Below are 27,580 nucleotides of genomic sequence, written 5' to 3'. Positions count from 1 at the left end.
GAGGCCGGTGTCAAGCTAAAGGTAATACTTGGTGATAGACGCCTTTGCTTAGAACCAACTAACAGTTATTGCGGTAGAGGGAGGTTCTGAGAGATTAGTGGCAAAGAGCCGGATAGGAGGGGAATATCCCCAGCAAGAAAGGTAAGATGTCAGTACCCACGCAGGCAGCCACGCAGGACCCCCTAGGCCTATCATGACACACGGGAAGGAGGCCGAGTTCCTCGTCCGACACGTGTATCAACTAGACCCTGACGAAACGAAGGCAGATCGGAAAGAGGACCTGAAGCAGTTAAAAGAGGCCAATCCCGGCGTTGTGGCCATCCTCTGGGGGAGGAGGCGGGAGGCATAGTCCCCGTAGACTGCGTCCGGGCCCTGGAGCAGAACGGGGTGGACATCAACCCCTTTGAAACAGACCCGGAGGAGACACGGGCGAGGCCGGTGACGGCCCATCCCAACGCCCAGTACAGCCTCTTGGCCGAATTCCACCGGTGGAACATCGAAGACGACCTCACGGTAGAAGGAACGGCCGAAGACCGCGCGCGAGACAAGCCCGCCCCGGGCCAGCCCCATTTCGGATGGTACGGCCTCGAGCTCGTCTCGCCGGCCAACCCCAACACGGCCGCGAGCCACGAGGAGATGCGCTTCGTCCTCGGCGTGCTCCGGCAAAAGTACGGCGACCGCATGCGCGTCAACGACAGTTGCGGCCTGCACGTCCACGTCGGCATGGGGCCCTACGCGATCCCCGTCGACCGGCTGAAGCGCATCGCGGCCTTTCTGTACGCGGCCGACCCGCTCATCTCGGTGCTGCACCCGCCGAACCGCCAGGACAACGAGTTCTGCCGCTCGATCCGCCGCCACGCCAACGTGACGTGGGGCATGACGGCCGCCGACGCCGCGGCGGAAATCGCGGGCAGCAGCACCGGCGGCGGCGGCGGTATGCCCATCGACGGGGTGTGGGACGCCGAGAGCCGGACGGGGCGCCAGCCGGTGCCGCTGCGGGACGCGGTCCGCGAGCTGCTGGCGTGCGGGACCGGGGGTGCAACTACAACTTCAACAACTACCGCGTCATCCCGGAGCCCGAGGGCTTCGTCACGATCGAGTTCCGGCAGCACGAGGGCACGCTGGACCCGGCGCGGATCGAGGCCTGGGCGCGGCTGTGCGTCGGGCTGACCGAGTGGGCCGCGTTCGACATGACGGAAGGGCAGCTCGGGGAGGTGGTCGTCGCCACGGAGACGGTGGAACGGCAGCAGCAAGGGGTTGACGCGCTGCGGCGGAGCTTGCTCGGGCAGTTGCTGGGGCGGGCGGGACTAGGTGAGTTGACTCCGTTCTATGGACTAGATCAACAGGAGCAGCAGCCGCAGCAGCAGCAGCAAGGCACCTAGCCTCGCGAACTTTTGATGAGTGACTTAAATACGTTGACAGGTAAGTCCGCTTAAAATCCTCCTCTGTAATCTTGTTTTCCTCGCATTCGGCGCCTACATATTCTACTAAATACTACCTGTTGCCCGTAGCCATTTAGATGCTATACCTAGGATTTATTTCTCTTCCCTATGAGGGACCTATATAAACCCGATATAATGAACAGTTGTTCGGCCTCTCAGACCCCAATTTGCTTTTCTTCCCAATGAGTCAATGTTGCAATCTAGTCTCTAGCCCCTTTCCGAGCCCCTATTCACAAGCAAGGGCCCGCCAACGGCCACGGTCTTTATCCAAATGGTTAGTGGGAGTAGTATAACATGAAACTCAATGATATGTTTTACTTAACCCCCTAGTTGAGTTTGCCGCCATGACTTCTAGATCACTTCTGTGCAGAGGCCGATTACAAGTCTTATTCGGAACGTGGCTCCTAGCGCACGCCATAGTGTCTGTGGGTCTGTGCCGAGGAGTCGTGTGGCCCGGAAGAACGGCACAAACCTGCAGCTGGAACCCCCTACTCATGGAAAAAGGTTTGGTTATTTATGAGAATGGTTGGTTGTTTATATGTCCGAATAACATCCTGTGGAATGGCGGCGATTACCTGTTGAGCCTGCAACTTGTCTTTATAAGCGGCGCAAATAACCACCATCATCTACTCAACTTTCTATCCTAATCTATTAAGTCTACCTCTAATCATAAACATAATGATCAATCTAGTAGCTGCAAAGAAAGCGGCCTCGTGCTTCGTCGGAGCCTGGGGCTTCATCAACTCGACCCTGGTGTCAGTAACTTACACGACTGTGTTTACGGCACCATCACCGTTGGACCTGCTGGAGTTCAACCACTAAACACTGCCTACATTGATACACAGGAACACCACCTCGGGCGAAATCATCACAGAAGACTGGGCCTACCCCGTCCCCTCGGCCGCGTCCCTGTTTACGCCCAACGGCTACGCTGCCCTGCTCGTCACCGCCAACGACACCACGAGGCCCGACCTGCGGCCCCGGTTCCTGACGCAGAACGACTACGCCTCGGGCAACGACACCGAGTGGGCCAAGATCGGCAAGTGCAGCATCGCCGGCGTGGGGCCGTACCACCTGTCCAACGTCACCTGGCCGGGGTACGACTGCGGCGGCGCCAAGGGCAGGAAGGCCGAAGCGAAGATGGACGAGGCGTTTGAGGGTCCGGAGGGAATCCAGACGGGGAATTTCTTCTCCTCGACGCTGCCGAGCCGCGAGGGGCCGTACGAGTCCACTTTCAAGTTCTACGAGTCCTGCCATGTGTGGAATCTGCACCAGCCTGTCGGTGGGGGTCTGGGGAGAGTCGCGTGGTACGAGAAGCTGCCCGATCAGCAGGTGTACTAGTGGTGGGCTTGGGGATGGTAGATAAACGTCTGGTATGATAAGACAACTGATGCTCTCTCTCGTATGCAACTTTTATCATGCAAGCTAGCGTACCTTGATCCCTTGGCTGTCAGCGCGGTTTCTTCGTCAACTCCCCAACGCACGACTACGGCCCGCGATGGAATTCACTGCCGTCGTGCAGACGACGTCTTCGCCGAACGCGAAGGGCGTCGACACCTCCAGGACCCGGAGCTGGGAAAACGCGGCGAACGACATGGGATGCACGACGCCCACGTCGGGTTCCCAACCGAATTCGTAGTGGTTGTGGGTGATCGAGATTCCCCGCAGGGAGGCCTTTTGATGCTCCAGGGACTCCTGGAGCAATTCGCCATCGAACGGGCTGAAAGCCCTGCGTCAAAAGCCTCGGCAGTTAGTAAGAAAACTCGACGAAAACGGTCGCGTCGTTACGTACCAATCGCGGCCTAAGTTGTAATGGAACGTCCGCAGGGCACGAGGGCCCTGGAGCAGGATGTCGAGGTGGTCGTGGCACAGCAGCGAGTAAGGGCCTAATACCAGCGATTCCAGCGGCGACGAAGCCGGCTCCAGTAGGCCATAGTCCCTATCGAGCACCTCTACATCGCTATCGTCAGCGTAGCCGGCGCTGTAGATGCGTTTTACACCCGGCCACAGGGCTGCGAAGTGGGCAATGGCCACCGAGCTCGGGGGGGGGATGTGGCGAAGCCACCTGTTGACCACAGGTTAGTCCAGGGGCTAATACTATTAAAACAAATGAGACCGAAATAAAATCAGCATGGCCGCGAAGGAGGAATCCCATAAACCGAGTTGAAGCTCTAGAAGGTAGCAGCAAAATAAAGAGGCTAGCTGTGACGGCGGCGCAACGCATCATCCTCTGGCACAAACAGCCACCACACACTCGGACGCCCGGGTTCTCAACTTACCATCCATTTCGACCTCCTCCAGCTCCTTCCATAACGGCGGTGCCGTGGCCGGCGCGTCGGGGGCCAGCCGCTCCACGACCCACCTCAGCAGCCACAGCCCGGCGGTCGACCCGATGCCGCAGAACCGGATGGACCGCAGCGCGATGACGCGGGGCAAGAGCAAGGCCAGCAGCACGCTGACGAACTGCCCCCAGTTCCCGTCGCCCACCTCCGTCATCCGGTCCGGGCCGTCGGGGGAGGACAGCAGGGTGCGGAGGAAGGCCAGGAACTGGTCGCGGACCCCTTCCTCGCTGCCGGTCCACCGCCCCACCGCCCCACCTCGACGGTGTGGTACAGCGCCGGCGTCGCGAGGGCGTGGAAGAGGCGGCTGGTGAGGGCGAGGTGGGCCAGCGACGGCTTGTCTGCGGGGTTTATGTGGGAAACGATCTGGATAAGCAGTTCCGGGGGCAGATTGGTACGCCGTACTTGCGTCATTTCGGCGCTTCCTTTATTTTTGTTCAGTTTTGCGATCTTGGGGGACTGACTAGGTCGGGAAAAAAAGGGGCGGGTCGGGTCTGATCGGAACCTGTCCAACTTCACTTTTCTTCCGTGTTAACATGGCCAGCTCCGGCGGCAGCATCTCTGTCAGCTGTACAAGTGACAGTTTCAGTTGCCAGGTATATGACGTTATAGCTCATAATTAGCACCAACTGCCTCCTGAACCAATCGAGTCGGAGCCGGAGGGAGTTGTGAATGTTTCGACGAGTGAACTTCGTGTGTTGTTCGTTTGCATGCTCTCGGTTCCCGGTGTTGAGTTGAAAGTGGAATTATTGATAATGGGATATTCGGCCAACCTAACCGATGCAGACCGCGCAGTTGAAGAGTAGAGAGCCATGTGCAGGAAGCGGGTGAAGAGACCATGTAAGGAATCACTTCCTGTCCCCAGTTGCGATTGTATCCCTTGCTTCTTGGAAACCTCCGGACGTTGAAATAAATTGGAGTCTGTAGCGGTGCATTCCAAAGTTGTGCATCCAAGGTACAAACGGCTGTATTGATTGTTGCTGCTGGGCTGCCGCGCTATGAATCGAAAAGGGGTTTCTATTTCTATCATTTTCATTGTGGGACCTTAGAATCCGAGCGAAGGTGAGACATGACATTCCGCCTCGGTGTTGAAGTTCTGGATGGCGAATTCGAGTTGACTAATCTCTAGGTCAAATTCCTTGCGGCTTCTCTGATGTGTCAAATGAATTCAGTACCAAAGAGCCATTAAACTATGTACCAGCCCGGGCTTGTGATATCGAAAGTATCCCGAACTGAGATGTATGCATATATCCGGTAACATAACAGTCGAACAGTCGTATTGTAGAATTAACAAGGAGGCCTGGGGACATCCAAGAGCCGCCTTGAAGCCCAAGACCCTTCTTCTCACGGCCGAGGAAATCCAGGGGGGGCGGTAATGTAACGCCAAGGAGTGGATGGGCTTTTCATGAGCCAGGTAGCCTCAGAGTAAAATTCACTGGCTGAGGAACTACCGAACGGATGGTCCAGAGGCTATCCCCGAATAGATAGCCATACTCGAAGCAGGCGGCATATCCCACAACTCCCATTCATCAGTACATACAGCTACCGACTAAGTTAGCACCCTTGTAATAAACAAAGATCCTTCCTATTGAGGAACCAGTCACGACAAGCTAGGGCCAAAGCGTCATGTGCAAACCTCCCCCATTTACTCCGATTGGAGCGCATCCGCCAGCAGCGGGTTCTCCCGCACCAGGTTTTCTACGGGCAAAAACAACTCCTGCGCGCCGCTCTCCCTATTGGCCATGGCGCTGATCTCCTGCCAGCTCTTCCAAGCCCACCCCTCACATTTGCTCGGTTCTAGCCTCTAGATGAAAGGCGGGAAATAGAACCCAAATGATTAGCCGACTGGCCGTGCAAAGGCTTTTCGACGAGGGAGGGGTTGAGCCACGGCATACCTCGTGGCCACAAGAATGTGTAATGGCAAATCCTCAGATAAAAATTCTGAAAAGGGAAAAAGAAAAAGTGCCAAACTCACTTGGGGCTCCTGCTGAGCATCTACCCGCTCGCATTTCATGAAGACGGTGACGTAGTGCTTCCCCAGTTCGGGAAATTTGTCGTTAGTGAGGCCGATAACCCTGCCGGCCCGAATCCGCAAGCCCGTCTCCTCGAGCGTCTCGCGCTCCACGCAGGCGGCGAACTCCTCGCCCTGCTCCAAGTGCCCGCCTGGGAATCCCCAGTGACCTGGATATTAATAAGGAATTAGTAAGGTTGGCGAACCTAAAAACGGGACGGGACGATGAACCAGGCCCGGAAATAAGTTTTGGCTGGGAACGTAGAACGGGCTAGACCATGCAGACGGGAGAAAACAAGAGAATCGGATTCTTCTTGGTATCTTAAGCTTGATTACTTGCCTTTACCCAGGGCGCTAAGCCGACGTCCTACCAGTACGCGTCCTTCCTCGTCGGTGATGATGGCGAAGATGCCCACGCGGGGGTGCAGGCCGTTGCACGCCATGGGTCACTGCCGGGAGTCCACAAAAAGCCGTATTCGAACTGATATCTGAACAAAAAGGCAGTGTTGGGCGGGAGTATTGGAGGGTAATTGGCGGTTTTGTGTTTGGCAGCCTTGTGGACGAGACGGAATTTGGTTTTTGGGGGAATTTGATGCGAAGAAGGCCATGTGAAAATCCCATCCCCTCTGTCGCTGAACCTAAGGGGAAATAAGCGCCTGCTGCCACTGCCTCTGGGAGGATGCGCAATCCTGCCCAGCCAATGCATGTCAATGCTACCCAAATACCGGATAAGGAATTAGGTTCCTTGGCTCATGCAGCGCGGTCACGATCGACCTCGGCGCTGTGGGGAACTTACGGTGGGCTTCGTATACATAGTCTGTGGCTATTGGGTATGCGTCGTGCGTCAGGGGCCGGGTTGTGCACCATAGCTTACCAGCGCATAACAGAGCTGACCGCAAACCTGCATATATTGTGCAGACCGCCCCATTTGTAACCCCGTATTTAGATAGACAGCTGCAACCGGGGATGAGTGGGCTCTCATCACGGGGTCAGGGGTGTTCATCCTTCCTCCCATGCGAAAGAATGGTGAATGGCTACAACGGGAGGGGAAAGACCGCAGGGGAGCTCCATTGGTTCCAGGACGGCCCCTCTAGCGTCTTCGAGAGATGAGATGAAAAGGCACCGTCCATTTGTCCTCGCTAGAAAATGCAAACTTCGGACTAAACAGGCAAAAGGAAAGCATAATTCACGAGTCACGAGAGTTCTCATTTCTCGGCTCGGTTTCTCATAATGGGTTCACCTTTCAGCATCCAGACAGCAGCTGGCAGCCCAGGGACGCTTTTCCCTTCATCATTGGACCTTCTCACCGCCAAAAACACCCAATTGGATCAGTAAGTCTTCCCCTAGTCTTATGTGAGAATTCTTCGTCACGGTATGCCTCTTTCGATCTTCGTCCCTTAGCTAAGTGTTGTGTTGTCGTGGTAGAACTCATTATGTCCCGGGAAAGAGGATGCGTCCTCGGAACGAGGCGACTGTAGAGAATCACACGATGGGCGCCTCGCTTCCCCGGTACCTGGAGATCAAAGTCCACCAGGCGGTCCTGGAGCGGGCATACGACGAAATAGTCGTGCGAGGCCGCTATGCCCGCCACGAAGCGTCGTCGCCGGGCTCGGGCTCGATTGCTTTCGAAGGGGAAAAGAGGGACAAGCCGTTTAACTGGGAGCGGCCAACAGCTCGGGTCGAGGGCCAGACGCTCTACATCGAGTGCTTCCCGGGCTATGACCACGTGGAGCACTATGCCGAGATAATTGCCAACTACCTGAAGATCAGAGAGAGACAGGCCGAGGTCGGCGACCATGAACTGACGCCGCCTTCTCGGGTTTTCTTTGAGCCGGCATCATGCTCAGACACACAGATGGCGTTGCAGTCCACCAACCTCGGCGGATTCCCTGGTGAGGGTGTGGACACGGTGATCCTCGGGCTGGTCTGGCACCTCCCACAATTGACGGGCTCAGACACCGAGTGGAGTGGAGACGGCCCGTGGCAGTGGATAGTCAAGTCGTTTGGGGAGCGGCGCGTGGCCTTTCTGGGGTTCCGTCCGGCGTTCTGGGGTGATATATCGGGCGAGGTAGTGCACACACTGGCGTCGCGGTTCGGTATAAATGAGGTGTTGTACTTGGGAAAGCTAGGAGCACTGCAGCCCAAGGTGGCGCCCAACATGTGGCTGGCGACGGGGGTAGGTCGCTGGTGCACGGGCGAGTGGTACAGTGGGAGAACGCGCTGAAGGAGTCCGTCAAGCGCCGCGGGAACGGCGCCGTCATTGTGGGAACGCACGTCACCCTGGGGAGCGTATTGCATGAAACCAAGAGCTGGCACGCCCAGCTGGTCGGCGAGGTCGACTTCGTGGACCCCGAGATCGGCATGATGGCCCAGGCTGCCGTTCGTAGCGGCGTCCGGTACGGCTACCTGCACATGATCACGGACAATCTGGGCCGCAAGTACGACGAAGACTTGTCAAATGAGAGAAAGGAGAGCGTCCTCCAGCATCGTGCAAGGCTGCATCAGGTGGTTCAGGACGTGGTCGAAAATCACCTTTGGACAGCCCCTTAGCAGCGGCGCGAAGCAAATCAGCTGCGGGGACTGCTTCAATTGCCGATTTTCCCGCCGTCCATGCTGGTTCATTGGTTAGAAAACAAGCCCATTGTGGGAAGAGGAACAATTTGCTTACAATGGATCGTCTTTCGATGGAGACAGATAGTCGGAGGATGCTCAAACGGAGGCAGAAAGAGGCAGCTCGAGGAAATACCGGCCCGGGAACCTTTGTTTGATGGCTAAGCAAGAATACTCTCTCCGATGTCGTGACTCGGTTACTTTCCCAAAATAAAACAGATAAGACCCCCAGCTGCAGACAATATATGCACCATCGTGAATGTAACTCATGCTATGCATCTAGGGATGCAGGAGTCTTTGGCGAGACTAGGGCCGCAGGGGTTCTGTATTTGGTAGGGTGACACACAACTGGCGAGAAGGCCGATCCTGGTGTGGCCAGAGTGCATCGATATCGGCCCGGAAGTGTATGGTGGCAGTGGTTCCTCTAATTCTCATTTACGGATCGAATCAAGATGGTATTGCAGGACCAGGTGGTGTGCGGGTAATTAACGATGTACGGCCAGAGGAAATACCCGGGTGGCCCGTCTGGATGGAAGGACATGAGACAAGTAGCTCTTCCCGACTACCGCCATACCTGTACATGCCACACATACAGCGTAGATCTTTGGACAGGGTCTTGTTGCCGCCAAGTGGGACGCTTGAGGGCCTGAACGCCATGTATAGTAGGGGGAGGTCTGTGGAGGAGCCGCGCAATGCTGTGCCGCGTAAACGGCAAGCTGATCGCTCTGCTGGGCAGCAAAGCGCGTGAGCACAATTTGTACTGGCAGTAGCTCCCGAATCGAACCAGCCGGTTGATGACATCCGCATACCATGATGTGATTACTGTGATGGAGTCACCACTCAGGCGCTTGTTGGTTCGAGTTGGGTGAACAGGCGCCCTATACTCTACAAACATGGCCATTGCGCCACCAAGCGACCCAATGGCTACCAATACCAGGATACGCCAGGAGTTCTGGACCCAGTAGGATGGTACGGGTAGCTGCTGTTGCTGTTTGCTGTACATACTTCTGGGTCCATGAGGCACAAACCATGGGGACCAGCGGCCGCAGAGCCGATAGTGTCTGGACAGTTGATCAGTGGTGGCTGAGGCTAAAGGAATCAAGCCAGTAGGCCGTAGCCCGGCGGGATTGACATGGAATTTCCCAAATGCCATACGGGCCATGGGACCAGGAGGAAATGCTGGTACGCTGGTGCAGGATTGCCTCCAAGTTTCGGGCCTGTGCTCCGGCAAAAGTCGTTAGGACGGGTCGGTGGTCTTGGAGGGACTTGGCAACTGGTCCCGTTTCTCTCTGAACTCCCTTAGCCCGCGCTGAAACCAATGGGGCGGTCTATCTCCCCAAGGCGAGAAGGATGCTGTGCGGTGCGCGAGTGTGTGACGGGCAACTTCAGGTGTGCGTGCGCGTACCAACCATCTCTGGCGATAGGCTGGCTCTTTCTGGGTAACGACGACAAGCTTTTGGGCCGATGAACTGTACCCGACGTGGCTTGCAGAAGTGGTGGTGGTACAGCGCGCAGAGGTGGCAGAGGTGGCAGGGGTTGCAGGGACGGACGGCTGTGCTTTCAATTGATGTTGTCTGCCCAAAGCTGAGCAACATCGGATCGGGCCTACCTAACCCAACCTCAACCAGACCTTTCGCTTGGAGATGTATCTGGATGCTTTCCACTTAGCCGCTTGCCGAGAAAGAAAAAGCCTCATCATGAATTCTAATGCTAGGTAGGGCTTCGATAGTGATTGATCCGATCAGTTCAGCTTTCTGTTGCGTGTCAGACGATTGCTCGTGTTCAGATTGATGAGTCGTGAGTTGTTACAGTTCATGTCAGCGTGTTTGGTGTCTTGCATGCCCGAAGGTACAGAAGTACATGCAAAGACACAACTTTTCGCAGGCCCCACTCTCTCCACGTTTCTGGAAAGACCATGTCTCCCCAGGCGGCTTCTAGGCACTGGGTTCTAGGCACTGGGTTCTAGGTTCTAGGTTCTAGCCTTCTAGGCTCTATAGGTATGGTCTTCAATCCATTCAAGATCTCCACTGTTTCTCCTTACTTCGGTTCCTTCCCTGCCACCTTCCACCCAAGTCCCCAGGCTTTGGTCGCTCTGTCCAATTCAGCCGTCGCTAAGGTTAGTGCCTGTCTCATCGCGGGCAACGATTCCCAAATAAAACAGGCGCTGCGACGGTGAAGGGCCTGGGCAGAATCACCAGGCTACTGTAGTTCCCGTGCCCCTGGCAAATCTCGCATCCACTTGAACCGGCCGCCTGTCATTGGCGCATTTCCATTCTACCCGAATTTACCGGCCAATTTAACCGGGCCTATCCTGCCACCTTGTCGCTCGAGGCCCCCCAACACAACACCCTGCGCCGGCATGGGTGTCCTGGCCTGCATACCTGCTGTCTGACCTGCTCACTCGAATTCTCAACTAGCTTGGCCATCCGTCCTTCATGAGTCGAGAATGGTGCCATTGCTTCCCGTTGATCGTCGCTGCGCTCACACACGTGCCCATTGTCGGCCTGCCAGGAAACGATTCCCGTTTGCTGCCCATCTTGGTCGTGGTCAAGTGCCTTTGGCGGCCGGGCAATTGAGTTGGTGTTGATGGGTAAATTCACGGGATGGTTAGGTACGGTCAGTGCACTTTCGGGGTGACTTCTGGCTCCAGGTGAAGTCTACCTGTCTGTTGTTACCTTAAGGCTAACTTGGTAAACTACCGGGTGGCGGTCATTGTCGAAACCCACCGCGAACTTGAGGCGATCCGAAGTCTCACGTCCATGGTCATTGGTCCGGTTGCCCGAGTCAGTTAGATTGTGGCTTGCATCTTCGAGATGTGTCTAACCACGCGCCTGCGTCAGGACGCTGATTACACCGTCATGCCACCTTTCTTTCGTCATATTGATCATTACGGGAATCTGGGTGCATCTCTCTTTTCAGCTCAGCTGCCTTAGCTAAGCTGGGGCTTTCATTCCACGCGGTAGGCGGCCTAGACGGTCCGACTTCCATCCCCATGGGCAAGGGGCGCAGGTCTGGGGAAGGGTGGGAGAGGGAACGAAGACTAATCCCCATTTCGCTTCTGCCACCCTTCAGCAGCTGACTGTGCCTCCACTGCAGTACATACATGTACGCTGAAAAGAGCATAGCCCAGTGTCGCCTCGGTTGGCCGGCGGCCCTCTCCAATTCCTTCTTGCTAATCCCCTCGTCCCATTCGGCGAAGCTGAGGCCCCCTTGACACGCAGAGGTCCAGACTCGGAACCGGGACTAATTCGCTCGCTCGTTGGCCCACGGCTCGACAGCCATTGCACGGCTGCGGCCTGCCCCCTGCCCAATATCGCCGCACACCCCTGCCTACTCCAGATTGCCCTCCCCGCCTCCAATGCAACCAATCCGGCCCAGGGTCTCCCCGGGGCACCTCAGGATATATGGACGAACATTTCCCTGCATTCACATGAACCCTTTCTCTTGGATTCCCCATCCGAGTCTCAACGCCTCAATAGAGTGGCCTCGTGTGTCCGCCCCTGACCTGAACGCCTTCTGAAACTATCCCAAAGGTCATCCAGCCCGTCGGGTTCATCGCCAGCCAAAATGGTTGCAATCGCGACTCCCCACGTGGGGGCCAAGGGCCAAGCCAGCCAGAAGCTGGTCGTTGCCCAAGAGGAAGCCCCAGAGTTCGAGAGAGTGCACTGGATGAAGGAACCTCATCTGCGGAAGCTCTACGCATGCTGCTTCGTCCTCATGCTCGCCTCGGCCACTACCGGTTACGATGGGTAAGTGCATGCTCGCCGGATCTCCTCCTCAGCCTCAACGCATCCACAGTACACTAACACCTCGCCGCCACCCGACAGCTCTCTCATCAACGTATCCCAACAGATCCCACTATGGAAGAAGTACCTACCAGAGGTTGACGAGGAGGCCGACCAGAATTCCGAAAGCTGGTTGGGTCTCCTCGTCAACATGATGAACATTGGAAGTATTGTCAGCTTCTTCATCACGTGAGTATACCTACAGCAAGACATATTGCCGGCTCCCTTCTTCTCCCTCAGAGGTTACTGAAGCTGACCCAAACAGCCCCTATGTCGCTGACAACTATGGCCGAAGACTTGCCATTGCCATTGGATGCGTCTTCATGGTCCTTGGTGGTTGCCTGTCGGCCTTTGCCAATGGCTACGGCAGTGAGTCAAACACGTCACTAAACATAATGTCTTACAATATGACTGACTTGAGTGTTCTCAGTGTTCATTGCCGGCCGATTTCTCCTCGGGTTCGGAAACAGCTTTGCGCAGATGGCCTCACCTCTGTTGCTTACCGAGATTTGCCACCCCCAGCACCGTGGTCCTTTGACCGCCGTCTACAACTGCCTCTGGAACGCTGGCTCTTTGATCGTGTCCTGCATCGGCTGGGGCACTGCCACTATTAACAATGATTGGTCTTGGCGATCCATCACCTTCATCCAAGTCGTGCCCTCCGTGGTCCAGCTGGCCTTCATCTGGTGGATCCCCGAGTCTCCTCGATTCCTCCTGCACAAGGACCGCAGTGACGAGGCTCTGCACATGCTGGCCAAATACCATTCCGGTGGCGATGTGAACAACGCGACCGTCCAATTCGAGTTCCAAGAGATTCGCGAGACCATGCGCCTGGAGAAGGAGGCCAACCGCAACGTCGGCTATGCTGACTTCCTGAAGACCAAGGGCAACCGCTGGAGACTGGCAATCCTCATCTCTCTCGGTATCATCTCCCAGTACAGCGGTAATGCTCTGTTCTCCAACTACATCAATGCCGTCTACAAGGGTGCTGGTATCACTGGAGTCAACCAGCAGCTCGGTGTAAGCTGACCTCCCATGTGCCTCGTCTTTCTCTTCTTCCATCATTCTTGGATCACTCTACTAAGCGTAGCTGCTGACGGATTGTTGTAGCTTTCCACTGGCAAGACCATCCTCGACCTGATCGTTACCATCGGGGCCGCCATGACAGTCGACTACTTTGGCCGCCGACCCCTCTTCCTGCTCTCGGCCGGTGGCATGTGCGCGTCGTTCCTGGTTTGGACCATCATCGGTGCCATCTATGAGAACTCGGGTGAGTCCAACATGTCGGCCGGGTACGCCCAGATCCCCTTCGTCTGGTTCTTCGGCATCTTCTACGATATTGGTTTCTCTGGTCTGCTCATCGCCTACGCCCTCGAGATCCTTCCATTCAAGCTCCGCGCCAAGGGCATGACGATCATGAACATTGTTGTCCAGGCCGTTCTCGCCATCGGCAACCAGACCAACCTGTTGGCGTGGAACAGGCTGCCCAACCACTGGAACTTCATGCTGTTCTATACTGTGCGTCAAGTCTCGCATCCTCCTAGTGTTTACTTCATACATGAAACCCCTTTACTGACTACCACCCTATCCAACAGCTCTGGGACTTTGTCGAATTCGTCTTTGTCTACTTCTTCTACGTCGAGACCAAGGGCCCGACCCTCGAGGAGATCGCCAAGATCTTCGACGGTACCGATGCTGTCGTCGCCGACGTCAACCTCCACCAGGTCGAGAAGGACATCCACACCCAAGTCCACGAGGAGGAGATCTTGGAGAAGGACATGCACTCGCCCAAGTCGGCTATTTGAGAAACACGAATGATACCCCATCATCCCACGCCCCTCGTTACGCTACACGACCCTCCATACGAACTCCAACGAAAATGAATAAAACAGCCGAAACAGGCGGTACCGAACTAAGATGATAATACGAAGGCTATGTATCTGATGGATCGAGAGGTGGACATTTTATTATTTTAGCTGTTATCTAAATAATAAGCGCTATTCATATTTGCTTCTTTGTCCACCTTGGGTGTTGGTCCTCCTGTGTGTACCACCTTCAAGCATTGATTAGAATTGAACATACCCCTCTGTCATCTTATCATAGTCCATGCTTCTCTTGACCATGTCGACTTTGTCATGTTTTGTTTGCTTAGATTTCTCTCATCTGGAATCCCAGTAAGAGTAGGTGGGCTGGATCAGTCTACCTGGTTAAATTCGTGCTACCCCTTTAATAGTAGCCCATCCCCCTTTCTCCACATCTTAGAATATGATTTCCTTTTTTTCTTTTTCTTTTAATTCTTTTTTTTTTCGTTTCACTGCATTGCAGCCCTGCCTCCTGCTTAAGTCTTACCCAATTTAGTCTCCCTGATCAACTTTGTTGATCACATCGCGACCTACGTCTACCTCGATCTACACGCTCACGCCCTCGCCCATCAGCAGATCCACCATGGAGGACAGCCCGTCCTTCTTAGCCGCCTCCATAGCCGCCCCGCCGGTCCGAGGCGTATCCAGCCGCGCCCCGCGCTCGCGCATGAGGCGGAAGAGGTCCGACCTCTGCAATGCGACCGCTGCCGCGATCGGCAATAGCGACGGATCCCCCCCCACCCTCTCATATCTACGTCCCCCGCTCCCGCGCTGTTCGGGTCGGCGCCGTGGTCGAGCAGCGGCCGGACGACGTCGATCCGGCCCGCGCGCACGGCTTCCAGGAGCGGCGTGCAGGCTTGGGTCGCAGGCACGGCCGGGTCGACAAAGTTGACGTCCATGCCGCCGCCGCCGGTGTCGTTATCCAGCAGCATACGGACGATGGCCTCGTGCCGGCCGCGGATGGCGGCGAGCAGGTTTCAGTACAGCCCGCGGTGCCCCCCGGACTCGGGATGATCGACCAGCCTGAACTCCTTACCGCCGCCGCCGCCGCCGCCGCCGCCCTCATCGGTCTCGGCCCGGCTCCTCTTGGCCTTGTCGAGCAGGTGTCGAAACAGGTCGTCGTCGTCGTCGCCCAGGGCGAGGGCCCACTCCAGGACGGCGCGGCGGCGGTGCTGCGGGGTGGTGCCGAGGACGACGTGGCCGTAGGCGTGGTCGCGGTACTCGTCGCGCGTCCTCGACTCTGGCTCTTCGCCGTTGCCGGGAGGGAGAGATGACGGCGCCTCGTTCAGGGTGCTCAGGACGAGCTCGGTCATCTGGATGCTGCCTTGGGTCGCGGCCACCCGCAGCGGGTGCGGGAACACGCTGCCCGTGCCCCTGTCCGTGCCCCCGTTGGGGCCGAACTCGTTTAGCGGGTGGGGGAACCGCAGGCCCTCCTCCGCGACGAGCCGCTGCACATAGGCCGTCTTGCCGAGCCAGGCCACGGCGATCGCGACGTCGGCGCGCAGGCCCGCGCCCGCGTCCGCGGTGGCGCCCTCGTCATCCTCGCGTCCCGAGAACAGCCCTCCCCCATCACCTTGCGCGGTCCTCTGCGCCGCCGCCAGAGGAAGGAGGGCTCGGAGACAATTTCTTCACGGCCTCATCCTCGTCATCGCTCGTGACGCTGCCGCCGCCGCGTCCGATTCTACTGACGGCCTGGGCTGCGCGATAAACACGGCCTAGGGTTGAGTGAGGAGATTGCTCTCGCAGCGCATGGACGACGAAGAACGGGAGAGTTCGGCGGCTCCATTCGTTTCGGAAATGTCCATCCTCGGACTCGCCATCGCCACCAGGCCCGAGCGAGACTTGCTCGAGGAGGCTGGTCAGGTCGCCATCATCAATGACCTGATCAACAACGGAACGACGCAGGATTCGCGGGTTGAAGACAGTTTCGTCAATGCAAGTCTTGAATTGACCTTCAAATTCGATTAATCAAGGGGTTGAGACGGCAGCGACGCAATCTGCAGGGCCAACTGTCGACACATTTTGTAGTGAGTGGGTGCTTACGGCTCACCAGTCGCAAGCGCATGGCCCGTTTAAAACTCCGGGATATGATGACATACTAGAACATGAGATGTAAGAGCTCGGCGGGAAGGGTGAACAAGTCCATGTTTGTGGAAGGTGGTTGCAGTCGTTTATGTTGTCGTCGCTGCTGGGCAGAGGACGGATCTGTCAAAACAGGGGCACAATGAGAGAGAGGAAAGAAGAGGGGTTTGGAGTTTGAATGTCATGTATTTAGTATACGCATTCAGTATATGCATTTATTACTTCTGATTATACTGTTACGGAATAGTGTTCGCGATGAGACACGGTACATTCTGCGTCGCGCCAAGGCGCTGAAACCAACCCATCATCCACGGTATCATCCCTGAAGGCTGCAAGGGTCAATGATTCCGTTTTGCCGGAGGGTTTCCTCTTTCGTTTCCAAGCAGCACGTTCTGGTACGCCCTTTAATCATCCAAGTGACCATTGAAGTTATCAGGATTCCCTCTGCGGGTAGTTCCAGCTATTTTGCTCGTACGCACGTGCCGGGTCCCAACGCCCGATCACCGCGCCGGGCGGGTGATCGCCATGTAAATACTGCTGGCGCGTGGTGGTGCAGTTAGCCGCGTCCCCGGCTCCCGAGCGGTTGTCGTCGCCGCCGCTGCCGCTGCCAACGAAGCATCGCCACATCCACTCGTCCGGCCTCCGACACGTCCCCAGCTGGTAGTTCGTGGTGACCCAGATGTCCCACGCCCCCTGCCGCGGGAAGGATCAGCGGCCCAGTTCGAATCTGTAGTCGGTTAGGCACGTGTCGCAGTACCCGGTGGTATCGGATCGCCCAAGCGGCCGGTGCTCCCGCACCAGCCGCAGCTCGGGCAGGCGGACCAAAGCCCGAACTGTCCAGACTGCAGGATCCACGTCGGCAAGTCAACCCTATGTAGGCTGCCGTCTCTGCTGGCAAGTGATGCTGAATTGTCTTGACGACGTCGAGTGGCAGGTTCATCAAGGCGGAACTCGGTTGGTGGGAAACTGTCCTCCACGGCACTAGCTGGCCGGGTTGTTGGGCCTCGGGAGCCTGGTCGGTCACTTTCATTATGCTCTTGTAGCGAGAAGATTCTGGCAGCATATGAGTGTGTAGATCTGATAGTAAAGGGGCGACTTGGTTCCTGGTGGACTTGATCTAAAATATTCAACGAGTCTGAAGCCCAGCTCGAAAATCTTGCTAGTTATATAGGCTCCATTAGCTGGTGCCGTTGCTCAGCTGGGGGTAGCGGTCAACTTATCAGGTCTCTAGGCTAGGCAGTGTGGGTGTCATAAAACCGACTCGCATTTGAGTCATCATTTGGCCCACGCTACGCAGGTTCGTCGTATCGAGATACTCTTCCGGATAAGACAATATGTAGCCCCTGAGTAACAGCTACTGCTGTATAAGTGATTTTCCTGCCGTGATATCAACCGATTCTCGAGCTAGACCGCCTATCTTGATGACCCTACTGGTCCAGATGACGAAGTCTATAACAAATATACGCATCAATTCTCCCCCCCTAAAATCGCCCTCATGGTGGGCCACAAGGGAGCTTGACTATAAGGTTCCAACAGAGCCCGGAACCGAGACAAGAAAGCCTTCCGTGACCGAGGAGCACAGCCCATAAGCAGGCCTCGAGATTAGAAAACAGAGTAGGTACTTAAGCCGATTTACACCCAGATCCCCCAAGGAAGCAGCGGAGATACGCGTTGAGTTACTCAACGGCAAAATGTATAAATCTCATGGAGTGTTGAGTCCGTTGCTCCACTCCCTTCCACTCTTTTTTGCCAGTTTTCCAGTTCAAGCCCCGTAAGGAGCATCGCCCTTTTTTTCTTTTTTGTCCTTTTTCTTTTTTCTCTTTTTTTTGGTCCTACCGTTTCCCTTTTTCTTTGCGCTCAGTCCACTCACTCCTGGTAGTAATACCAAGTTTCTTTTATTTATCCCCTTAAGCTCACCACCCGTCTCGCTGACCCCCTTTTCCCCACCAAAATCGTAAAAACTTCAAAATATTCAAAAGGTTCTATAAAATTAAATAAAATAGGTAAAATTAATTAGATCTTTATATTTTAAAATAAAAGATATTTTAAAGTTAATATAACTTGAATTTAAAAATATATAAATTTAACGCTATTAATATAACGCTTAAAAGGTGAATTCGAAATTTTATATATAAATTACTAAGAAATGTAAAAATTAGGATAAAACTTTAAATAAATATTATCATTTAAGTTTAAAACATTTTACGGTTATAAGATATTATTTAAGAGGTAAATTAAAGAAACGAAGCTTATAAGTAATTTGTCTATTTAATTATTAATTTATTTTAAAATTTCAAATTATTTTCTATGTGGAGAAACTAGAGAAAGTTTATTTTCTTTAATTAAAAAATGGTTTTATTTTATTTATTTTTTATTTCTAAAATAAAATACTTTATTAAGCTTAAATATAATAGATAATAAAATAATCACGTGATTTATATATAAACTTTATTTTATATTCGTAATAATAATATTTTAAATACCTTAATTTATTTTATTAAATAAAACTGTAAAAAATATAAAATCTTTGTATTTACTATTTATTATAGTTAAATTCTAATAAACCGAAAATTCTTCTTTATATTTTAATTAAAATATTTAAAAATAGCCATTAGTCAATGAGAGGGGGAGTCAGTGAGGGGATACGTGAGCTTAATACCGCAATTCTTTCTTTCCTAGCACTCCCAGCATATATTCATATGTTTGTCCTCAACCAGCCGGGAACGACCCTCGCCAGTCTTCCAAGTTCGCCCCTTTTTGTGTGAAACCAACCTACTTAATTCACCTCCTTGACTACCTACACATCACCTGTTTTGCGAGCACCTTGCCATAATGCTGTCACTCCACGTACGTTAACCAGCCTCGTGTGTTCACATACCAAAATTCATTAATTGCCAATACCGATACCTGATCCCGTGGTTGGGATGCGATGTCTGCTCTCCTAAAACCGAATGACGGGGAGAAGGAAAATATGCGTGGAGATGATTCTGAAGCCCAACGAGGTTTCCAGTTCTATCCGCAATAGCAGGAATGGCGTGTCGCCTCCACTTGACATATACATTGTGCTTGCTGCGTTGGAGCTGTGGTGGCCAAAGCAAGATGCCAAAAGGGGGTCGGAGGATTGCAGGCCAGAATCGCAGTCACAATCCTCCAGTTCAAAAAGGGGCATCAAAAAATACATGAGACTGTGGGGGGCGGAATTTGCTGACTGCATACTTATCTCTTTTCCCAATGGGGCCGCTCTCTCCTCGCAGATCAGGCTCTCGGTACCGAGAACCGACTCTAAGCCTTCGCTTCCATTTTTGGTCTGATGTAGATTGACAGGTTATTCGAACCATCTCCGCTATTATTCCATTTTATCCGCTTCGGAAGAAAAGCAAGAAGCGCGGGTGCAGGATCGATCTTCCTCCTTGTGCTGATTGATACAATAGATCCCACCACCTGTTCCACAGAGGCGGGGAAGGAAGAAATTCAGAACCACCTTCCTGCCTTACAGGCTGCATAAACGAGATTCTCCGTGCATGCGTGCATACATTATGTCAAGACGTCGGCACATTCTTGTCTGGGACGCGCACCAAAAATACCCCTCTTCAGGTTCAAAGTCGGAGCATGATCATCAGTCCTTGCAGTCACTAATGATCCAGGCAGTATTCGACTGCCAGGTGGTAATCCGACCAATGGTGTATCACCAGTTGACCCCGCCAAGCAATCACGCCTCGGGATGAAACAATTGGGCGAGAGAGCGAAAAACGTATCAACACGTGAAAGGCCAATCAATGTTGGTAGTACGAGTGGCGCACGCTGGCTTCTCCTTCCGGCAAGTAGGTAGGTAGGCAACCTTAGACGCTGGGTCATCCATCACTCAGTGCGGAGATAACCAACCATTCTTCAGCGGCATAACCGCGGCAATCTCGAACGGCCTTTGATGATTGCGCGGTTGCTAATCCTTCCCAGAACCCGCAATCATCTCCGGGCGGGGGTGCGCGTTTCCCTCTGGGCGTTCATGCCTGGTTCGGTTGGGCTGGGGGTGACGAAGAACGAGAACGGTGAACGCCCAGCAGCGGCGGGCGTTTGCCGTGCGCGGCGATTGGCCCACGAAAGTCTCGGGCCGAGATGCTGTCGACTCGATTCGGCGGCCAACGAGGGGCGCTCTGCTTTTGGCCGCCTGGTCCGCCTAGATGTGACAAGGACGGGCAAGCTGGGGGTCGGGCAGGCAACAAAACCGGGGTCTGTCAAAGTCACAATATTGCAACCCCTTCCCGACCCCTCACTGCAACGTCTCCGATTGGGTCGATTGGGGGACCGTGGCAGACAACGCCCTTACGGGCGAGCTGCATATCTACATCAACCTCGAAGCGGTTTAGTGAAGAGAGGGATGGGCAGATTTGGGGGCGGATTCGGTGAGTTGGGGGCAAAGCCTTTTAATAGATTGCTCCTTCGTCAGTATCCCGCAGCGACCGCTTGAGCTGGAGCTCCTTCTCCATGCCCAACCCACCCAACCCATCCCTCCCTTCATAGCGTTCAGCCTGTTTTTGCGTGTTACACCCATAAACTCTTCGTGCTGAGCCCGCAACTACATCATGGGGCCACAACAAGCGCGGCACAGAGGCCAGCAATATGATTATGCCAATGCCACCAACTTCTTAGCAGACAATTGTGATGACCGTCAACTAACATCCTCATCTTATCCCGCCGAATATCCCTTCGAATATGGCACCAATGGAATGATCGGTCAACAGACACAGACAATGAACGGCCGGCTCATACTGCCCTACCCTGACGGCAGCAGCCCCGTGGCAGACGACGCCATGTTCGGTCCTCAGCCATCAGATATCTCCTTCGACATCGCAACATCAAATCAGTCGCAATGGCAGTCTCCTCCCGGACCCGAATCATATTACCCGTCTCCGCCTCAGATCTTCCCGGTTGACAACGACTACAATCTGGCCTATCCCGTAGACCCCCTCACGCATCAAGATCGGAATAGTGCTGCTACTGGGACCCAGCAGCCCGGTCTCTTACCTCTTGGCAGCGGCGCCAGCACCAGCACTTACCGACCCATTGCGCCGGCACCTCCTGCACCCCAGATACCCCAGCACCATCAGCACCACGCAGCAAACGTCGCCAGCGTCACACCTACAGGCTCTAATTGGCAACATCAGCAGCAGCAGCAGCACCACCACCACCAACCAACAAATAGTAGCGGAATACCTCATCAGATACCGGTCCGCCTCGACATCTCCAGCTTCCCCAACGAGGTCGTCGTCGACGAGCACGGCCGCACCTTCCAGGCGTACCGGAAGGACGGGTACTACCTCCCCAACGACCCGCAGGAGCAGGACCGGCTCGACTTCCAGCACGAGATCTACAAGACCCTGACCGAGGGCCGCTTATACCTCGCGCCCCTCCATCTCCAGGAACCCCCTCGAACTGTGCTCGACCTCGGCACGGGCACCGGCATCTGGGCCAACGAGTTCGCCCAGCAGCACCCGCAGGCCCAGGTCCTGGGCACCGACCTCACCATGATCCAGCCCACGCACAGGCCGCTCCCGCCCAACGTGTCGTATATCAAGGAGGACGCCGAGGAGGACGAGTGGAGTGTCCCGTTGGGGTTCGATTTCATCCACGCCCGGGAGCTATACATGTCGATCAAGGACCATATGAAGGTTTTGCGGAACAGTATGTTCTTTTTTTGGATTGCCTGTTTCTTGTCCTATCTTCTCTACTTGCCGGGTGACTTGAAGAATCAGGAAGAAGGAGGGATGATTCCCACGACAGAAGTACGCCGCAAAACTGACCGGGCAACCCCTCTCTCGCAGTATACAAACACCTCGCCCCGGGCGGCTGGATCGAGATCCAAGACGTCCGCGCCTCCTTCCACTCCTACGACGGCACGAGCCAAGGCTCGGCCCTGGAGCGGCACTGCCAGCTCTTCGGCGAAGGGCTCACGCGGCTCGGGCGCGACGTAACGGCGCTGGACCGGTACCGCACCATGATCGCCGACGTCGGGTTCGTCGAGTCGTCCATCCGCGAGCACATCATCCCCGTCCCCTGCAGCGACTGGCCCGTGGGCGCGGCCAACCGGCACTACCGCTGGGCCGGCCTGTTCCAGGCCGTCAACATCCTGCAGGTCGTCAACTGCGTCACCAACAAGGTACTCCGGGTCGCGGGCGTGTCCGAGGCGGAGAACCGGCGGCTCGCGGCCGACGTCGAGCGGGAGCTGGTGAGCAAGCGGGTGCACGGGTACTGGCCGTATCATGTGATCCATGCCCAGAAGCCCTGGTGACAGCAGCAGCCACCAGGGTCGAGGACTGACGGGGACGGGGGACTGGGGGTGGTCGGCTAGGGTAGACATTTACTGCGGGAACCTCATCCGCGTGGGGGCGAAGAAGAGGTTCTTTTGGGTTGGGGGTGTTTCCGGGATCAGAAGCCGGCATGGGATTTCACGATGCTCAGCATTACCTCACGTACCATTTGACATTCAAGACGAACGAACGGGTTCCACAGACTTACAAGCGTGCCAGTCGGAAAGTGTGCCCTCTCCCCGTATTATCGAGTTGCCCCCCACCTTATGCCTCCACTCGAGCCATTGCTGCGCTGTAGAGTATTGCTGTGCCGTATGCTAGAATGCTGATCCTCGTCGAAATAGCCTGATCTTTACCGGATCTCTCGTTTTCGGCAAAGGGTGGACGAACACCGTCTCTAGTCAGCACTGTATTCGGCCAAGGGCCGCGAGGTGCATACTCCTTTTGGTCCGGCAATTGATGAGCTTATCTGCACGCTTGTTCGTGATATCGCAACCAGTCTCCATAGTTTGTCGAGTCCAAAGCAACCCCGGGGATCCTCCCTTGTCACTGCCGGACCAAGTGGCCAATGCCATCGCTTGCCGGCTGCCGGGTATGCAATGCAAATGTGACGGCAACTGCTGGTGATTTCATTGCGAGTTGAGTATCTGCACTAAACACGTAATCCAGCGGGCCACCGAGCCTGTCTAGTCTTGAGCCTGGGCATTGCGTTTTAGGAAACATCTATCCACCCACCGCTTGCCCACGGACCATGCTCGGATCTTCACAAGGAGGCACTCGCAAACTCCTGCCGGATATCAAATGTCGTTGGTGGGTATCCTTGATGGTGTTGACAATGGGAGGAGGAGGAGGAGGATGGTTGCACTCGGACTCGGCCCGATAATTCCAAGACCCAGCCATGCCCAATTGGCGTCTTTGCCCCCCAGTCTCCCTTGCCCGCATTCGGACGTGCTTCCGCGGGTGTGGGTGTGATTCCGCACTCTGGTTGTTTCGTGCCTGTCAATCACATGCAGTAGGGGGGCGCGACGACCGCTCAACGAGTTTTGCAGTCGTACCACTGCCACGACAGCCATTCATCCTCACCGAGAAAGCAGACAATTCGGACGCGAATTACTGACCAGGTTCCCAATCCGCTGTTTCTCAACTCGGATCGATCTGCAATTCTAGTACTGTTCCGGAACTCTATGCAGGCTGTTGACAGCAGCGGGGGAGTGACCATCTAACTTCCAGCCGTCCAAGCGCTAGATCAAAGGTCCGGCTTCACGGGTCACGCTAGTAGTACGATGACCGCAGACCAAAACGCAGGATCGTCGGGGGCAATGTCCGCACCGGACGCAGCTGACGGCAGGCAAGCCGCCGAGGTCATCCTGGCGGCCGACCCCAAGCTGATGCCGGAGGTCATCAGCCCCGACCGCGAGATCACGGGCAAGTCGATCCTGGAGGACGACTCGATCGAGATCGACGGGCGCAAGTTCCAGGGCTACAAGGAGGACCGCTACTTCCTCCCCAACGACCCCGAGGAGCAGGACCGGCTCGACATGCAGCACGCCATGATGACGGCCCTGCTCGACAACCGGCTCAGCTGCTCGCCGAACCGCGACCCGTCCAAAGTCCTCGACATCGCGACCGGCACGGGCATCTGGCCCATCGAGTTCGCGCAGGAGCACCCGGACGCCGAGGTCGTCGGGACGGACCTGAGCCTCATCCAGCCGGAAGCGGAGTACCTGCCGCCCAACGTCTCGTTCGTCAAGGAGGACGCCGAGGATGACGAGTGGACGACCCCCAGGACTTTGACCTGATCCATCTGCGCGCCGTCTACACGGCCATCAAGGACCACGGCAAGCTGATCCGCAAGATGTACGAGCACCTCGCGCCCGGCGGCTGGGTCGAGGTCGTCGAGGCCCGGCCCGAGGTGCTGTCGTTCGACGGCTCCAGCGCCGGCTCGGGCGTCGAGCGCTTCGGGCACATGGTGTCGGCGGGCCTGACGCGCCTGGGTCGCGACGCGTTCGCCATCACGCGGTACAAGGACCTGATGCGCGAGGCCGGGTTCGTCGAGTACAGGGAAACGGTGCTGCCGCTGCCGACGAGCGGGTGGCCCCGGGAGACGCGCTACAAGACGGCCGGGCGGTACCAGGGGGCCAACGTGAAGCAGGCGCTGCTGAGCGGGACGATGCACCGGCTCTTCCGGGCCGCGGGGCTGGGCGAGGAGGAGATCGAGCGGGACATTGCGCGGGCGGTGCAGGAGATCGAGTACAATATTGTGCATGGGTACTGGCCGATACACGTCGTGCACGCTCGCAAGCCGCCGTTGTGAAGGTGCCTTGGAAGCAAATAGGAAAGTATTGAGATCGGCCGATTGGAAATACCTGGTTCCTTCTTAAGAGGTGTGATTAACAAGTACTTTGCCGCAGTGCTATTTTTCTCATCTCGAATCCGATGCCGAGTCAACGTGGCTACGGTAGTCCAACACATGACACATATTCCAAGAGGCTACCAAGAAAGTACGCGACCATGAGATGGAGCAATGCGCAATGAACTTGAAGCAGACGAAATTCGGTTGCACTTTCCATCCGAACATTCGACGTAGCCAATACTTAAATAATTGCACGCAAACACACCTAGGGTACTCCATGCGCCTTCCTGGCCGCAAGTATGGCAACTTCCACCGTCTTGATTTGAGGTTTGAGCATCAAACGGTTGTTGAAACAACTCCAAGATCGACTGCTCAATCCGACATAAAAGTACGGAGCTCCAATAAATGCACTTCCTGGCCTGACCAACACACGTTGAGCATTCCACACATCATGCGACGGTAGATATATCCTTACACTCGATCCCTAGCCGTTGTCGCCATGTCCTACAGCCCAAGCGACGACCGACGGCGCTCTGCCCCCACCTTCTTCACCCGCCTCGGCTTCTTCAAGCGCAAGCCCAAGGGCGACCAGATCGACTACCGCAACCGCTGGCCGACCGTCACGACGCTGGTCGAGCAACGCTCCGAGTCCGGCTTCTTCAGCAACAGCGACACGAAACCGCCCAACAAGCCGGCCAAGGTCAAGGCGCTCGAGACCGCCTCCGTGCCCCTGCGATGGCTGCACCACCGCCTCGAGAGCGTCCAGGACCACCTCGACCACAGCATCGAGGTCGCCGAGGCCAAGGCCCTCAAGCGGGCGAGCTTGCCCGAGAAGCCCACGAAGCCCGGCGAGAGCACGCACCCCTACGATACGGGAGTTGAGACGCACACCCGAGAGAACGACACCGCGGAAGAACGCGTGAAAGAGTCGACCGGCACGGTCCTACAATTCGAGACGAATATCACGGCGAAGGCGTCACCGCCTCCATCCTCGCCGAACAAGTGGCGGCTCCCATTCACGGGCGCTTCTAAGGCCGGGCAAGGCCGTCAGCTCCCAACGGGATCACCGCGACCATCGTCGGGGCATTCCACCATGATGGGCCCGGACGAAGAAGATATCACCGCCGGTGCAGTACCGCAGTCCCAGTGGATAAGTGCCAAGGGCCGACGACCCACCAAATTCCCGGAGAGGAAGGCATCAGCCTCCGCAAGCACCACTGGACGCCGAACTTCTTCGGGCGGCGGGAAGAGAACCGGAACAAGTCATGCCACGGAAAGCCCCAAACCGTCGCCGGACCCGTTCCCACATCACAAGAAGCACTTGCAAGATCGAAGACGCGAGTCGGCTGCAAGCAGCGTAAGACCTACCTCCTCCAGCAGAGTATCAACCCCCAGAACGGTGACACCATGCCAATCGACGGACACAGGAGCCGCATCTCAACAGAAGGCCCGTCGCATCAGCGGCCAGCTTGCCCAGGCTGTGGGACGGCTCAGCCCGCAGTCTCGGAGCCGCACCACGAGCGCCAACCGCGGGATGGAGCATGCGCAGCCACAACAGAAGAGCGACGGCAGAAAGACATCAGCCACAAGCCGCACGCCGGCCGGCAGTATTTCGGCCGGTCGGACGCCGCAGGATCAACATGAAGACCCCATGGGTGCAACAGCTGCGGCTCCAGCGGCGTCGTCTGCATCACCCGCCGAGATGTCTCCGAGCTCGTTCAGGTCGCCCAAGTCGGGCGCGTTCCGACACCTCCTTAACGTGGTCGTCAAGGGCGGTGTGCCGCCGAGTCGAGCTATGAGCCCGCTCAGCATGAACGGGGACTGAGAGATGGGACAAAGACCGAGTGAGGAGTGGTAGAAAGGAAACGTGGTAACAACTGCATGCTAGTGCGGCGTTTGGCTTGCTTTTTTGGTGTTGGGGGTGAAGTCAGCGGCTACCAAGCTACCTACTACCGGGTTAGAAGGAGACCCCTGCAGGAATCCCGTCGATAGCGGGCCTCAGTGGGCTGGACTGGAACAGGACCGAGGTAATGATTGTTTCGCCTTTGGGCTGTGGAAGCAGACGTGGCAGAGCACACGCTCAAGAATATTAATAGGGAATAGCTGTATCATATTAATGGAGTTTGGTACTCAATGGGCAATGTTCAAAGTGTCGCAGAGCTGCCATCCAATAATAGCGTTCGGGGCGCTCGGATAAGTAAGCTGCTGACGGCATGGTCAAGAGAAGCGGACTGTGATGTAGGAGGATGCGAATACATCCAGACGCTTTCTCCGAACGGCACCTCGATAGTCACTGGCTGCAATTAATTGACCGCCAGAAGCATTGACGAAACATGTCTAACCACTAGCCAATTTGCCGGAGAGTCTGTAGCGGGAGCGAAACCGCCGTCAGGAACAAGGGCGGGTAGGCGGAGATTTCTGGAGATGGTGTCTGATATGCACTGGATATGCGCCCGGAAATAACAGACAAGCTTCTTCTAGAAGATACACTACGCCCTAGGCTCCAGTGTTTGGTGACGTAAGAAATCCGCCCGATCCGTGGCCTTTGCAGTGGTGCGGGCAGTTTTCCGCAGGGGCCTAGGGGGCTCAACGCAAATTCCAGCGCTGAATCCCCCAAAAGGCCCCAATGAGGAGCACTAAGATGGAGAGCTCAGATGGGCTAGATGGAGATAAAAGTAGATCCAACCATGTAACGTAGGGATGTAGGTACGACATCCCACTCCACACACATGGCTATCTGTCCGTCTGTGAGACCAGATCCGGCCAGCTTGGAGATTTGGGCTTACCAAGC

The 27,580-nt window shown here is 55.7% G+C and overlaps 11 protein-coding genes across 11 annotated transcripts; 7 read left to right on the top strand and 4 right to left on the bottom strand.

Moving 5' to 3' along the window:
• Positions 1 to 193: 193 nt before the first annotated feature.
• Positions 194 to 1,382, top strand: PG986_012981 (uncharacterized protein; the record flags this gene model as incomplete). The annotated part of the gene is given in 3 exon segments (XM_066849203.1): positions 194 to 313; positions 334 to 951; positions 969 to 1,382. 3 exon segments carry the CDS (start codon positions 194 to 196, stop codon positions 1,380 to 1,382), a joined length of 1,152 nt encoding a protein of 383 aa, XP_066695899.1.
• A 738-nt stretch (positions 1,383 to 2,120) lies between these two features.
• PG986_012980 (uncharacterized protein) lies at positions 2,121 to 2,783 on the top strand (the record flags this gene model as incomplete). The annotated part of the gene is made up of 2 exons (XM_066849202.1): positions 2,121 to 2,197; positions 2,288 to 2,783. 2 exons carry the CDS (start codon positions 2,121 to 2,123, stop codon positions 2,781 to 2,783), a joined length of 573 nt encoding a protein of 190 aa, XP_066695898.1.
• A 126-nt stretch (positions 2,784 to 2,909) lies between these two features.
• PG986_012979 (uncharacterized protein) lies at positions 2,910 to 4,195 on the bottom strand (the record flags this gene model as incomplete). The annotated part of the gene is made up of 4 exons (XM_066849201.1): positions 2,910 to 3,171; positions 3,235 to 3,507; positions 3,697 to 4,088; positions 4,187 to 4,195. 4 exons carry the CDS (start codon positions 4,193 to 4,195, stop codon positions 2,910 to 2,912), a joined length of 936 nt encoding a protein of 311 aa, XP_066695897.1.
• Positions 4,196 to 5,426: 1,231 nt separating this feature from the next.
• PG986_012978 (uncharacterized protein) lies at positions 5,427 to 6,235 on the bottom strand (the record flags this gene model as incomplete). Its single annotated transcript, XM_066849200.1, has 3 exons — positions 5,427 to 5,585; positions 5,757 to 5,962; positions 6,139 to 6,235. 3 exons carry the CDS (start codon positions 6,233 to 6,235, stop codon positions 5,427 to 5,429), a joined length of 462 nt encoding a protein of 153 aa, XP_066695896.1.
• A 1,046-nt stretch (positions 6,236 to 7,281) lies between these two features.
• PG986_012977 (uncharacterized protein) lies at positions 7,282 to 8,342 on the top strand (the record flags this gene model as incomplete). The annotated part of the gene is made up of 2 exons (XM_066849199.1): positions 7,282 to 7,968; positions 8,019 to 8,342. The coding sequence occupies 2 exons, from the start codon at positions 7,282 to 7,284 to the stop codon at positions 8,340 to 8,342; spliced, it is 1,011 nt and encodes a 336-aa protein (XP_066695895.1).
• A 3,627-nt stretch (positions 8,343 to 11,969) lies between these two features.
• Positions 11,970 to 13,992, top strand: PG986_012976 (general substrate transporter; the record flags this gene model as incomplete). The annotated part of the gene is made up of 6 exons (XM_066849198.1): positions 11,970 to 12,151; positions 12,230 to 12,376; positions 12,453 to 12,556; positions 12,618 to 13,207; positions 13,298 to 13,705; positions 13,783 to 13,992. 6 exons carry the CDS (start codon positions 11,970 to 11,972, stop codon positions 13,990 to 13,992), a joined length of 1,641 nt encoding a protein of 546 aa, XP_066695894.1.
• Positions 13,993 to 14,595: 603 nt separating this feature from the next.
• On the bottom strand, positions 14,596 to 14,981 carry PG986_012975 (uncharacterized protein; the record flags this gene model as incomplete). Its single annotated transcript, XM_066849197.1, has 2 exons — positions 14,596 to 14,739; positions 14,805 to 14,981. 2 exons carry the CDS (start codon positions 14,979 to 14,981, stop codon positions 14,596 to 14,598), a joined length of 321 nt encoding a protein of 106 aa, XP_066695893.1.
• A 45-nt stretch (positions 14,982 to 15,026) lies between these two features.
• PG986_012974 (uncharacterized protein) lies at positions 15,027 to 17,161 on the bottom strand (the record flags this gene model as incomplete). Its single annotated transcript, XM_066849196.1, has 4 exons — positions 15,027 to 15,635; positions 15,682 to 16,001; positions 16,611 to 16,824; positions 16,889 to 17,161. The coding sequence occupies 4 exons, from the start codon at positions 17,159 to 17,161 to the stop codon at positions 15,027 to 15,029; spliced, it is 1,416 nt and encodes a 471-aa protein (XP_066695892.1).
• A 3,550-nt stretch (positions 17,162 to 20,711) lies between these two features.
• On the top strand, positions 20,712 to 22,417 carry PG986_012973 (uncharacterized protein; the record flags this gene model as incomplete). Its single annotated transcript, XM_066849195.1, has 2 exons — positions 20,712 to 21,810; positions 21,951 to 22,417. 2 exons carry the CDS (start codon positions 20,712 to 20,714, stop codon positions 22,415 to 22,417), a joined length of 1,566 nt encoding a protein of 521 aa, XP_066695891.1.
• A 1,302-nt stretch (positions 22,418 to 23,719) lies between these two features.
• Positions 23,720 to 24,750, top strand: PG986_012972 (uncharacterized protein; the record flags this gene model as incomplete). The annotated part of the gene is made up of 2 exons (XM_066849194.1): positions 23,720 to 24,181; positions 24,223 to 24,750. 2 exons carry the CDS (start codon positions 23,720 to 23,722, stop codon positions 24,748 to 24,750), a joined length of 990 nt encoding a protein of 329 aa, XP_066695890.1.
• A 538-nt stretch (positions 24,751 to 25,288) lies between these two features.
• Positions 25,289 to 26,614, top strand: PG986_012971 (uncharacterized protein; the record flags this gene model as incomplete). The annotated part of the gene is made up of 1 exon (XM_066849193.1): positions 25,289 to 26,614. The coding sequence occupies one exon, from the start codon at positions 25,289 to 25,291 to the stop codon at positions 26,612 to 26,614; it is 1,326 nt and encodes a 441-aa protein (XP_066695889.1).
• Positions 26,615 to 27,580: the final 966 nt, after the last annotated feature.

This window comes from Apiospora aurea (assembly GCF_038362705.1).
Source record: "Apiospora aurea strain CBS 24483 chromosome Unknown utg000008l_segment0_segment0, whole genome shotgun sequence".
Lineage (NCBI taxonomy): Eukaryota > Fungi > Ascomycota > Sordariomycetes > Amphisphaeriales > Apiosporaceae > Apiospora > Apiospora aurea.
Note: the sequence above shows the minus strand (reverse complement) of the source record. Positions and strands in the feature narration are given on the sequence as shown.